The sequence below is a fragment of the Mytilus californianus genome, unplaced genomic scaffold (genome assembly GCF_021869535.1).
Source record: "Mytilus californianus isolate M0D057914Y unplaced genomic scaffold, xbMytCali1.0.p SCAF_18, whole genome shotgun sequence".
Classification (NCBI taxonomy): domain Eukaryota; kingdom Metazoa; phylum Mollusca; class Bivalvia; order Mytilida; family Mytilidae; genus Mytilus; species Mytilus californianus.
This window is the reverse complement of record NW_026262666.1, coordinates 2,835,092-2,849,379: the sequence shown is the minus strand read 5'-3', so window position 1 is coordinate 2,849,379 and position 14,288 is coordinate 2,835,092. Positions and strand designations below refer to the sequence as shown.

Below are 14,288 nucleotides of genomic sequence, written 5' to 3'. Positions count from 1 at the left end.
TGTATATATTATACTATAATGTTTGGGATTTCAAATTTTTTGGTCTCCAGCATCACTGAAAAGACATTAACTTCTGGTGCAGTCATATTACAAGTCGGCATATTGTCACCTGCTAAAGAACAACATGGAACCAATGTTATAGCAATCAAAGCCACTGACTACTCAAACTAAATGCAGTGATTTTAGCTATACTATGCCATGGTTACTGTTGGTGAAATCGGTTACAATATTTAGACCGTTAAAACACAATTATCATGGACGCAGTGTTTAAAAGCAACGATCCACTAATGATGATGGTACTTTAAACCGAAAAAAATGACACATATATATATAGTATTATAAAAATCCTTAACCGAAATACCAAATGCAGGGATACAATAACAACTGGTTGGAATATTCGGACTTCAAAACTTCCGTGATCCACAGGAGATATAATTGGATATCAGGCTGTTGCCGAGTAACTGGTTGGCATATTCGGACTTCAAAACTTCTAATCCATAGGAGATATCATTGGATATCCGTCTGCTACAGTAACTGGTTGACATCTTTAACATTTGCATCTCGGCCATTGCAGTGTGTACCTTACTGATAGAATGACTACTGCCGGGTACATTTAAATTTCAACTCGATACGGACGCGGTATAATAAAGCAATGATCCACAGAGGATGGTATTGTACTAGAGTTTTAATATAAGTCGAGATCTAATATACATATCTATGATATAAACATAAATAGAGAAAAATCAGACAAGTTCAAACAATATATTAACGGTATGACGGATGTAAAACCACCTATTGATAACTTTGTTATTTATATTGGGATTTAACTCTTAAAATATTCTTCAATAACGCTCCAACGACCCGGGAAAATTAAAAAAAAACACACCAAGCATTGATGCATGTAAGGAAACAATACTTTATGGATACACTCAAGTTTTCATCACTAAATTCATTCTACCGAAACAGTGATAACAGTTTGTTGGGAACAGGCACGAGCTAGGATATTTCTGAGGTTATTTGGGGTCATGACGCTCTGACTTTAATAGTCAAACTTCTATCGGAACCTCGACTTTAATAGTATTTTGCAGAGGGAGGGTAAACTAATATGAATAAAGAGCTTAATTTCAATTTAACCTGCAAGTGAAAAACAATTCTTGAAAAAATATATACAAACATCACCATACCATTATACGGCCGCAAATTTTAGCTGTCGTATAAAAAAAACCTGTATCAAACCCTTAAATAACCGGGCTAGGACACATATATAAGTGTAATCGTCCCAAAACCGGGTTACAATATCTTTGATGAATTTTCACAATATGATTGATATATTATTATATTTGCTTAACAAGTGTAAATTTATTCACGCACTTCAGGAATAGAACAAATTAAACTAGAGGCTCATAGGAGCCTGAATTGCTCACTTGGCAAAAACAAAATCATTTTATTATTCGACCTCTTTGCAATTATCGATTATCAATTTGTACTTTTGCATTTCATATTTTGATGGTAGAGATGAACAGCAGGTAGACATTTGATTGGTGATTGCAATATCTCACATGGCTTACTTGGCAATGTGAGCTAACAATTCGTAAAATAGTGGGTACTGCAAAGTGAGTCTATCTGGATGGAAGTTGGAAATTTTGAACTGTGACTGGAAACTAACAGCCTAACAATAAGCAGGTCCGCCTTGTACTTTCAAAACAGGTATCAGATTCGATGTCGCCATTCTAACTGTATCTTATTGTGTTCATTTAAACACCACACACAGCAAAACATCTGAATGTGAATTTAAACACCACACATAGCAAAACATCTGATTGTGAATTCAAACACCACACACAGCAAAACATCTGATTGTGAATTTAAACACCACATTCAGCAAAACATCTGATTGTGAATTTAAACACCACACACAGCAAAACATCTGATTGTGAATTTAACACAACACACAGCAAAACATCTGATTGTGAATTTAAACACCACATTCAGCAAAACATCTGATTGTGAATTTAACACAACACACAGCAAAACATCTGATTGTGAATTTAACACAACACACAGCAAAACATCTGATTGTGAATTTAACACAACACACAGCAAAACATCTGATTGTGAATTTAACACAACACACAGCAAAACATCTGATTGTGAATTTAACACAACACACAGCAAAACATCTGATTGTGAATTCAAACACCACACACAGCAAAACATCTGATTGTGAATTTAAACACCACATTCAGCAAAACATCTGATTGTGAATTTAAACACCACACACAGCAAAACATCTGATTGTGAATTTAAACACCACACACAGCAAAACATCTGATTGTGAATTTAAACACCACACACAGCAAAACAGATGAGCCACCACTACTTAGCAGTAGCAATAAAGGTAAGCATTGTAACCCAAGTCATCCTTGTGGTTCTAGTTGCAATATTTAATGGTAGTAATTCGATAAGCCATGTAAATATGGTAATACCACTAATATTTGTTGCTTTAAGAAGAATCTATTTCCTAGTAGGTAAAGGCAGTATCTACTGGTATGCTAATTTCTATAGAAAACTACAGTCTCCAGAGAATTTTGAGATGAAAAAAGCACAATATTCTTCAGGTGTTTAGGCAAGAGAGCTCACGTTCAATGTAAATTAATCAAGGCTTGAACATTGTAATGGGAGCTGATTGCACACAGTGGCTACCCTTCAGTGAGCATGTTGTTGAAAACAGTTTTCTGTTTTAAAATCTGGGAAATCTGCAATTTTTTTCTAAAATGTGTACCAAAGTGAGGTGCAAATCTTCAATGTATAAACATACATACTAGATAGTTTGAAGGCTGTAGTTTGAACATCACATGTACTAGTATACTATTGTCAATACCCAACTGCTCAATACTTTACACAAGACTTGCACTTCTAGCCAAAAACAGCATTTGAAGGAAGAAGGGGATTAATTGTTGAAAGAAAATGTCAAGAAATACAAAGCAGTCAATATAAGCATATTTTATTGTTGACCATGATAGCTGTTGTACAGTATATAAATACAGAATTAACAATATTTGTATCAATCAATATGCCCCGTTAAAATCCCCATAACAATATTGTACACCATGCCCCAACATAGCATTTTTTATTCATTTTACAGCACGCAAAATCACAAAACGGAGGCTTCATCCTGGTACCAAGTCCTTCTGCATTTTGTCTAGGTACCAGTCTAAATTTACCCTGTATATATAAATTTGCCAGTGATATTTAGCTAAATGCTCACTATATAAATATACATGCATACACCATATGATAAGTAAGGTATTTGGAATTGTAAACATGAAACTGCAATAAATCGAAATTAAGTATGAAGTAAAAGTTACTTTTAACCTTGAAATGATGAAAGTGTGGAAAATAAATAAAAACTGATGGTAAATTTTACAATTATGATGCAGACTACAGGGTTGTGAACAAGAGTACAAATTTCATATTATACTATCTAATTCTGATTGAACAAATTTAACGATCTACATATTGATCATACCCCTACACTTCAAATAAACAACAACCATGGCTTATCTGTTTTGGTTTTACTGTGATGAGGGTTGCTGTCCCATTGAAAAATACCCCAAAAATCTTAATTCATGACTTGCAAAAACTAAAAAAATCTTACAGCTTAAAGTTCTCACGTTTACAAATAACAAAGTAAAACTGTATACCTGGTGTAAGCTGAATTTAGAATGTTCGTCCATCCTTCATATATAATAGACATAAGACAAATACATTCTTCTTATCCAAATATGTGTTGGACCTGGTTGACAGGTATTTTGAGCAACTTCATTCCTAACTTCATATCTCATTTAATGGGGGCAATAAACAACAAAACAGACAAACACACAAAATTGTTACTGCCAATCATTAAAAATTAATGTAAGAAAACTAACAACACGTATTACAGACATATGAGTCTGTGCCAATCAGGATCTTTATTCCTGTGGATTCATTTGATTATTTGGATCTAAAACATCCAAGGAGCCATAATGTAAAATTCATATGAATAAATTTGCAAAAAACTTGACACTCTTTTTATCAATTAACTAATTGGAAACACATTCTAAGCTACCACTTACTAGTATAAATTTCCTCATTGGTAAAACCTGATTATAGACTGGATTCATAATACATCATTTTTAGTAAGGTACCAGTTTTTAATGGATGAATCCACAGTGATCCGTCATATTGGCAGTGTTTATATTTCTATTGCCATAACCAGAATAAAACCAACAATTGTCACCTTACCATCAGGTAAGAATGTTCACTTTTTCTGCATACGAAAAAAGTGGGTATTTAACCAGTATTTAACCACTACTTTAACCAGCATTTAACCACTATTTTAACCAGTATTTAACTAGTATTTAACCAGTATTTAACTCCTTAAGATAAAAAATAGTAGTACTTGTATAAATCATGTCTTTCAAATAACTTTTTTCAGGATAGTGTTGAAAGTGGTGTTAAACAACAAACAATCAATCAATCAATCATATTTAAATATGAATATTAAGATTTCAAAATGAGGCAATTCTGGTTTTTTTTTTTGTAGTTATTACTTACAGAAAATAAACAAGATAAATTTTATATATTATATATGATATCTGACAGAACAATGTCTTCTGAACATCCTACATACATTACTGGTATTTCGAAGATTTTTAATTCTATTTATTTCTGAATCCAATGGGACAAAAATTGTCCTTTTCATACACTTTCCTTTGCTTTATATTTACATTTGCATTGAAATGGCTTGCAGAAATGTACTACAATACAATATTAAAATTATAACTTATAATGCCCTATAATATATATTGTTACCAAATCATAGTCAATTCTATAGAACATAAAGTTAACAAATATTGAAATAATGTTAAAATATGCCAGGTAAACAGTCAAGCTTCATAAAATTATTTTGGTGGTTCTCTATGCCATTTATCGATCTTTTTCTTATTAAGGTTAATGAAACAATATCACTAAGAGATCCAGAATTTTTGAAAAAAAAGGGGGGGGGGGAGGGGGGGGGGGGTAAATTCCTGTTAAGTAAATATATACTTAACTTAATTTTTTGAATGATTTTATACTAAAAAGTTATATATATATATTGTGAAAAAAATTATGTTTTAAATTTTTTGTCGATTAAAGGGTTACACCCTCAATGAACCCTTGATCCGCAACCAAATCAGAATGGAAAAAATTGTTCTTCCATTTGAAACAATTGTAACAGTACAGACATGTTTAGACATACAATATCTTACTGAAAAATGTATAATTGTTACACAAAAATGCTAAATAGGAATGATATATATCTTTTACACCATGTTTAAAAATACCATAAAAAATTCACAATCTGATTACAGTGATACTTCTCACAACTTTTTCTCAATCGACAGATTAGATAATTTTTTGCTTTCCAGCTATATTTTTCACAACTTTTCCAATGTTTAGATTAGATGAGTTTCAATTTCCATAAGTAACTGACAGGTGTTCTATCTATAGATAGGTTTCCAATGAAGTAGTTTGAGTTTGAGTAATTTCCCTTGGTCGTCATTTTGAAGGTATTAATTGTTAATTTTTTCATTCGACTAATCAAATTGAAACATGTGATTCACAAAAGTCTAATAAGAGACCCTTACTAGATCCTAGTGATAAATTTCGAAAGTCTAAACCAACACTTTTTCTAAAGTCTAGCAGTAGGTATAACAAGTTCAATTTGATTGATTTATACGGAATTTATGCACTTAGACCTGCAACATGGCGACACACCTTGTGTGTACTGTTTTTTTATTTCACTTGTTTTACTGCAGTACCTCGTGTGTACTGTTTATTGATTTCACTTGTTTTACTAAATGACCTTGTATGTACTGTTTAATGAATTCACTTGTTTACAGATTCACCTTGTGTGTACTGCTTGTTGATTTCACAAGTTTTTCCTTGTGTGAACTGTTCATTGATTTCACATGTTCAATAGATTCACCTTGTGTGTACTGTTTATTGATTTCACATGTTTTACCTTGTGTGAACTGTTCATTGATTTCACTTGTTCAATAGATTCACCTTGTGTGTACTGTTTCTTGATTTCACATGTTTTACCTTGTGTGAACTGTTCATTGATTTCACTTGTTCAATAGATTCACCTTGTGTGTACTGTTTATTGATTTCACTTGTTCAATAGATTCACCTTGTGTGTACTGTTTATTGATTTCACATGTTTTACCTTGTGTGAACTGTTCATTGAATTCACAGGTTAAAATGAATGACCTTATGTGTACTGTATATGGATTGCACATTCTAAACTGAATGACCTTGTGTGTACTGTTAAATGATTTCACATATTTAACTAATTGACCTTGTGTGTACCATTTATTGATTTCACATGGCTCAAAATCAATTTCACATAAACTCAATCAATTCGGAACTATTGCAAGAATCAAAAGATTATAAGTTCATTCTGTCATCAGATAGGAACTTTCAATGGTATTTATAGATTTAGTGTATAATGCACCATTAATGCCATCAATAAATTGCCTACTTTCAAATTGATATAATGCTTCATACATGTTTTAATTAACTCGTAAAAACAAACCCTCACAGCCAAAAATATTTCCTGTGAGCAGAAAAATTGGCAGAGTAACAGCAAAGCCAAATCTTTCAAGCAATTAAAGCGGGACGGTAGGAGAAAAGAAAAATAGGTAACAGCACAGACAAACAGAGTAAATTGTAGTAAAAAATCTCAATTGAAACAAACCAAAGGTGACAGCTTAGACAGAGTAAAAGCTTCATTACCAAGGTATTATTCAACCTTTTTCACCTTAATTGGTAAAGGCTTACTTCTATTTTCTATCATATAGCTAGAAACAAATGTAAAAGATTTATGGTTCTTACTTTAACACAGAAAATCAACAATTAGAAAGTTTGCCTCATCCTCAAAAGACAGTTATTAAGTGGAATTTAACTTCTACAAAAGGAGCACCAAAATTGGGCAATAAGTTTCTGAGAAAAGGAAGATTAAACTCATTATAAATCAATGAAGCCTAAAATTTAGGTTAAATGACAAATGTTTGCAGGAGGTTTAACCCATACCTGTGTCACATGGTTTTAATCTCCAATGAACTTTCCCTTTGGAGGTCAAGAGTAATTCTTAATCATACTTTTAAGATGAGACAGGATAGGGAAATTATACTTGAGTTGTTTATAAACAGGATTTTACAGCTAAAAGCACCAAACAAGTATGAGAAATATAATAGATATTTGACATGTATCTACTACCAATTCAGTGAATGCCTTGATAAACAGCTAAAAATAAGAACATTTGAAGATGTTTCAAAACATATTAAAATAATTTGAACTTGGAATCTCATAATAAAAATTCAAAGTGCTTGAACATCTGTCCTCTTGTAGGTTACAGATATTATTGAATGACTACTTGCAATGCACATACAGAGCTTAGCTAAGACCTGAAAACAGGTAGATGTTCCATTAAAACATACATGCATCCAAGGGAAGGCACTTTGAAATCTCGTCCATGGGTGGCTGTTTTTATACAGAGAAAGTGTAAGATGATTGATTCATGTTGACTTAATGCCACATTAGGCAAAAGAGAAAGAATTACAGAAGCTCATAAATTGCCTTTATGAGTGGTTATCCCATTTTCAATGTGCCTCCCCTGGGTACCACGTATGTTTTAATGGAACAGTCCTATGTCATGTATGTCATGTATGTCTAAAACATACACTTTGAATAAATATAGACATAAATTCTATAAATTTCATACTATAATCAATTTCAACTCCAAATGTATTGTTAAAAATAAAAGAAGAACGTGTCTGAAGACACAGGACATGAATGCCCCCGCTCAAGCTTCAAACAAACGAAAATGGGATTGACTGATGGAAAGACGGAAGGATAGACAGTCAAGGGTTACACTTAATGCTCCGTTGCCAACAACAAATTATTATGCAAATCTTGATCTATTGAATCATCACAATTCTCAAATCTAATATACCAGTGGTATGTGATGCTTAGTACTGAAAAATTTTAACCGAATCATTCTTATAGAGTTAAAACAACAGGTGTTATTATTGGAGCACGAATTGCTGACCCTCCTTCAGCACACGAGTTCATTCCCCACTTTTGACGCGATTGATGTTGCTCAATATTTAGTTTTCCCAGTAGTGTTTTTCTTTTGGCCATTATTTTGTCTGTATTTCCTGACTTTATTTTAAATTGCCCTTTCCTACACACATCCATTCTAGACCTTTGGGATTAAAAGCTTGACACATTCTATAGACTATTTGATATTGTCTAAAATTTAATACAATAAGTTGTTATCTAAATGGTTTGATCTTTTGTGTAAACACAAGACTAGATAAACCCCATAATGTACCATAGCTAATGTTATTCTTTAGTATTTGTGTGCATTTAAGATTTAGAGTCTTGGGACTAAAACTTATTTATGAAGTTCATTCTTGTATTATCTGCTCCTAGATTCTGATCATCCTTTATGATCATCCTCAAACAAAGAGATATTTTTGCAATTTAAATTTCAATCGAGAAATCAGCAAACAAAAAAAAACCCTCACAAAAATGTTCAATCTTTACAGTGCATGAATTAGGGATACAAGTATGAAACAACTTTTCAGGTATTTCACATACAATTTTCCTCAATTTCAGCTGATAGGCAAGTTAGACACTCAGATATCTATACAACTGCATCATGGTTTTACAACTAAGCTTCAAATTCATAAATTAACTGATAAATGACTACATGGGGATCGCTGTTTAAAATATCACATCATAACTGGGGCCCAGTTCACACTATAATAGCTATAGACTGGTCCCCCAACATTTCTAGTTTTTGGGTACCAGTTGATACTATGATGGCTGTTGACTGGTTCTATATGTTTAAAAATCAGTGCCAGGTATCAGTTTACTAGCTGTAAACTGGTCTCAAATGTTCCAACTGAATCTCTAATGCTATCCTTTGCTCCATAACTTCTTGTAATTCTTGATTTAATTCACTACTTAATCGTTCTAACATGGAATTTCTTTCTTTATGAGTTCGTATTGCCATCTGTAGATCTTTTTTATCTCTACTAACTTGTCTGAAAATAGAACAGGAAATGATAAAATTATATTTCCCAGAAATTTCGAATGAATGGATAAGTGGGTACCGTAATCTTTCATATGTGTTTCTGATATAAACGTGTTAATGTGATATGACAGACTTCTCGAAAACCGTCGGTCCCGTCTGTCCTGACCGCCAAAAATAGGCTAGGACCGACAATTGCATGTGTAGTGGCAGTCCTGATGACCGACAAAATTTTGATGGTTGTTCTCTTTTATTTTAAATCTTGTCGGTATTCAGATAGCTTTTGAACTGGTTACTAATGTAAACAAACTTTAATTGCATAGCTCAAAATTACGGTAATACTTTTGAAAAATAACCAGTCGTAAAAGTCATCATGGCTGCCGCATGGTATTACAAAATTTGAAGCTGATGAATAAACATCAGACTTAGTCTTTTATTTCTATCATTTCAATGCACTTTTCACTGTAATGATTGTAGTATAATGCATGAGACATAAAACAAACATGTAATCAAACTGACAAAGTATAAAAATTAGTGAACAATGCAGAGTTCAAAATTTAATTGAAAACAACCAAATATATAACATAGAAACTAGGATGGAGTTAATATAGTATTGATCAATGACTTACATGTAACTAATAGGTGTTTGATAAATTCAAGTAAAATTACAGGACCACCAGATTTTTAGTCTTGGTGGTCCCAATGACCACCAGGAAAAAAAGATTTCAAGAACTCTGATATGAATGTGAATAGTACTAGAACTCTAGATGTTGTTTGGTTGGTGTCTCATTGATATACATCTCCTTTTATTCAATACAAATGCTCAGTCAGATTTTGAAATAGTAGCTCCATGAATATCCTGTATTAGAAGAGTTGTCATTTAAGCTGGACACAATTTTTGAAATCTTATTGGTCTGCTACTAAGCTTAAATGCCAATTGCATTGCTAAGAATACTTGGGTTTGATCCAGCTTCTCCACTTTAGGGTAAGCATGGTACCATAAGACCAAAGGGGGGTTATTTCATACAAAATGATTTACTTGGAATGTCCTTTTAAAATTAAGGAGATAAAGTATGATTGTCAATGAACAGACTTTCTCTAATTTTTTCACTTTTTCCACATTTCCCAACCGATGGTGAAAAAAATGTTCTCCTCACTAGTGAAATATCTGTTCTCTGCAAATGATTGGTCGAAATTTAATTATGATGTCAAATTTTCTTGGTTTTTTTTCTGAATTTCCTATTGTGACGTCAAGAAAAAAGGCGACCATGATTGATGACGTCACATATAAAGAACACAACTTTCTGCAAATCTTTGAAAAGGGAGTATAAAAATCATTAGAGAAACAGATTCGACCACAATAACTCGTGTATTAAGATATTTCTCCACTCTCAACAGTTAAATTTTAATTATTTAAAAAGCTCGGCAAGCATCACGCTTTAAATATTAAAATTTAACTGTCTTGTTGCAGTGGTGGAATCTATATTTCCGTTAAAGTCCAAATAAGAACACACTGTATAGGAGGAGAAACAGCAAAAACAAGTCTGCTCTTGGTCAGAATATTGTGTGTGGGTATGGTGACCTGTCTTCCTGCTGGCTTGTCACTTTGATAACTAGCACAATATCCTGCTCAGCAAATCAGGAATAATATTCATGTCTAATTAGCATATTCTCGTCCTGATATGCATGTAATATTTGCCACTGGATGTTAAACACCAATCCATCATCATCAACCAAAAGAGAACAATGTAAACAACTTCCGGTCAACAAATGGCTTTCAACTTTCCAGTATGTTCTTTTCTGACCGGGCTGATTTGGTGGTGTTACTTCTTACAATGTTTATCCAAATTATTTTGGCAAAGAATTCTGCTCATGCTGGTTCGAGGGGCCATCTTAAACTTGCAGTGAAGTGAGAGTTTTTTTGCTCACTGTGATTTAGAGATGAAGAACAGCAATAAAATCACTGTTTCTTTGCTTTTTGTGTTTTTTGGCTGTGCATGTACTGATTTTGTTTCATGGATGGATACCCAATATCCTTTGTTTTGGTACAAACGAAAATAAATGAATTCACAGTATATGTATAAGTGTCTTTAAAAGTGTTTACCGATAGGGTAATTTTTGTTTTTCCCCAGCACCTTCTTCCTGATCTTCAGGTACATCCCAAGTCACCGTCGGTGATATCGCCTGTAAATATATAAAATAAAACAAATCAAGTCACAGTTGGTCATATCAAGTATTAACATATGGTATATGGACTTGTCTATTGTAAATAAAATTGAGAATGGAAACGGGGAACGTGTCAAAGAGACAACAACCCGACCAAAGAGCAGAAAACAGCTGAAGGCCACCAATGGGTTTTCAACACAGCGAGAAAATCCCGCACCCGGAAGTGGGCTTCAGCTGGCCCCTAAACAAACATGTGTACTAGTTCAATGAAAATGGACATCACACTAAACTCCAAAACATATAAATGAACTAAAATTAAAAAAAAAAAAAAACATACAAGACTAACAAAGGCCAGAGGCTCCTGACTTGGGACAGGCGCAAAAATGTGGCGGTGTTAAACATGTTTTTTGAGATCTCAACCCTCCCCCTATACCTCTAGCCAATGTAGAATAAACAAACACACAGCAATAAGCACAGAAAAACTCAGTTTAAAAGTCAGAATAGGTAACAAAAGAAACTAAGCAAAATGACAATGATACATAAATTAACAAAGGACTACTAGCAGTTACTGACATGCCAGCTCCAGACCTCAATTAAACTGATTGAAAGATTATGTCTTCATCATATGAAAATCAAGCACAAACCCGTCCCGTTAGGGGTTTAGTATCATAAAATATATGAGAAGAACATAACCCGTTTCATGCCAACAACTGGTTTTAGAATAAATGTGTTTATTTCCAATGCAAAGACCCTATGAGTGAATCAATATTAAAACCAAAATGTGCCATCTTTAATGACCTGACAACAGTATCATAACTATATCCCTTTTGAATAAGACTGTTTAAAGATTTGGTTAGCTTTTGAGGTGAATATTTAAATTTTTGTGCTTTGTATAGAATATTACCATAAAAGGTTGGATGTGAAATACCTGAACGTATTTAAAGATGCCTGCATGTTGATTTATATTTACAAATGATGTCCTTGTACCGATGATAAAATTTAGTAAATGATTTCACTAGTTTGTGATATAGAAAACCCTGGTGTAATAATTATTCAGACTGGTTCTAAATGTCACAATTTTTTGTGTCACACTTATGTATCACGGACTTATACCCTACACAAGGTTTTATTTTCACATTTTTTTTATGTCACACTGATGTATCACAGACTTATACCCCACACAAGGTTTTATTTTCTCTTTTTTTTTTGGGTCCTAAATATTGTATAACTGAAAGATTAAAATTATGTGATGGCATATTTTTGCCACTTTTTTCTTAATCACAAAATTAGCGAATACTCCACTTGCAGTATTCTTGACAACAGACAGGCTTACCTGTGTATCTGAGGACCCAGGTATCACTAGACTAGCATCTGTAAGTAAAATAATCCGAAATCTGTTTATCATGAAATGAGGCTTTTAATCAAACAACAGCATGTTACAACTGATTGTGAAAATCATAAAAATAACCCATAATTTTTCAGATAATAGTGGTCCCCCACAAAAAAACTAAACTGGAAAACTTCCTCTAAAAACAAATTTCCTGACAAAAAAGTAAAATTTTCCACTTTGAAAAGACACACTGACTTTTCTTTTTAATTTGCTAGCTGATAAGAAAGCAGTTAACATGAAGACACATTATTGTCCACAACTAATCTTTGTTCTTTAAATTCTTAATGCTCTGAGGTGAGCATAGAAGCAAACAATATTGATTTAAGTCTTAAATTTTGACACAACTGTAGATGAAACCAAAACCTCCCTTACATGAGGCAAGCATGCTATCACATGACAAACTAGATAATTTTTTTTTCTCATGCGCTGAACAAAATGTCCGATGTCCATGTGAGCTAAACTATTGAAGACGTACCTCCAGCTTCAGCACCTACACTTTTGCTTGGTCCCTGAAATTAAAAAATCAACAAGTTTGAACTTTCTAAAAAGCTGCGGACTACTTAGCTCTATCCTACTTTATGGTCATATGTGTGCATGTGGTTGTTGATTTAGTATTTTAAGGTATTGATTGATATAAAATGGATGTATTAGACATGGAATATTAATTTGTTCACTTTACTTGTTGAAAATTAAAACATTTACAAATAGACACGACTCTGGAGGTGTGCCTAGATTGGCAGAAGTTATAAAATACAGATAATGCATTTTTGTAAACATTGTATAGGAACATTGTTTAGCAAAACAAATCGTGCATATTGCAGATTAACAAAGCAAATAAACACGTATTAATAATTGATATTTGAATTTTAATGTGCAATATATGCATAATAAAACGAACATGAATTGATGACAGTTGATCGGAACTGAAATACACATAGTTAATTTTCCAGCATTTGATTTATTATCCTGAGACGAGAAAAGTAATTCTTTATCTCATTTAAGCCAATAGCTGTTGCTGTATCTCAGCCACATCATAAAGCAACCAATCAGACTCTATATGTGATAAGTAATTATTTCAAGATGGCGTGTATATCAACTGAAACTAATAGCTCTGCACCGTGATGCGAAGCAAGTAGTATTAGATATCTGTTGGTTAAAAACTAACAAATATAAGTTAAGAAATTTCTTATATATAGATAAAAAATTCGTAAGGGTTCCGCGGAACCCAGTGTCTCGCCTACTTTTGCTGTTAATCGCAGCCTCAACAAAAATGAGGAAAAAAATTAATAAAAATATTCCTCTCTATACTATCTTTTGATTGTAAGTAGCTTCTGTCCAAGTTTGGTAAAAATCCAGGATAGTTTATGAATCTAATAAATGTTTTAAAAACCCCAAGTGCAGACTGTATGTAATGTTAACTGGAAGAAAAAATAAGTCCATTTATAAGTAAAATACTGAAAAAATGGAATTTTTTTTTTACTTTTTTACAAAATTTTCTTCTGGATACTATCTTTTGATCATAAACAAGCTTCTTTTCAAGTTTGGTAGAAATCCAGGATAGTTTAAGAAAGTTATTAAAATTTCAAAAACTTTAACCACAGAGTGAAT

The 14,288-nt window shown here is 32.7% G+C and overlaps 1 protein-coding gene across 27 annotated transcripts in view; it reads right to left on the bottom strand.

Moving 5' to 3' along the window:
* Nucleotides 1-2,988: 2,988 nt before the first annotated feature.
* Nucleotides 2,989-14,288, bottom strand: part of LOC127726562 (ralBP1-associated Eps domain-containing protein 1-like) — a 70,151-nt gene continuing 58,851 nt past the window's right edge. For 6 of the 27 annotated variants that reach the window (XM_052233953.1, XM_052233958.1, XM_052233955.1 and 3 more), the window contains 4 exons: nucleotides 13,156-13,189; nucleotides 12,624-12,661; nucleotides 11,229-11,308; nucleotides 2,989-9,137 (listed from right to left, as the gene is read on the bottom strand). In XM_052233953.1, coding sequence (XP_052089913.1) covers nucleotides 8,966-9,137; nucleotides 11,229-11,308; nucleotides 12,624-12,661; nucleotides 13,156-13,189 — 324 coding nt within the window. In that variant the 3' untranslated portion in view covers nucleotides 2,989-8,965. The remainder of the gene's footprint in view (nucleotides 9,138-11,228; nucleotides 11,309-12,623; nucleotides 12,662-13,155; nucleotides 13,190-14,288) is intronic. The other 21 variants (XR_007993587.1, XR_007993585.1, XR_007993589.1 and 18 more) reach the window with 21 other exon arrangements.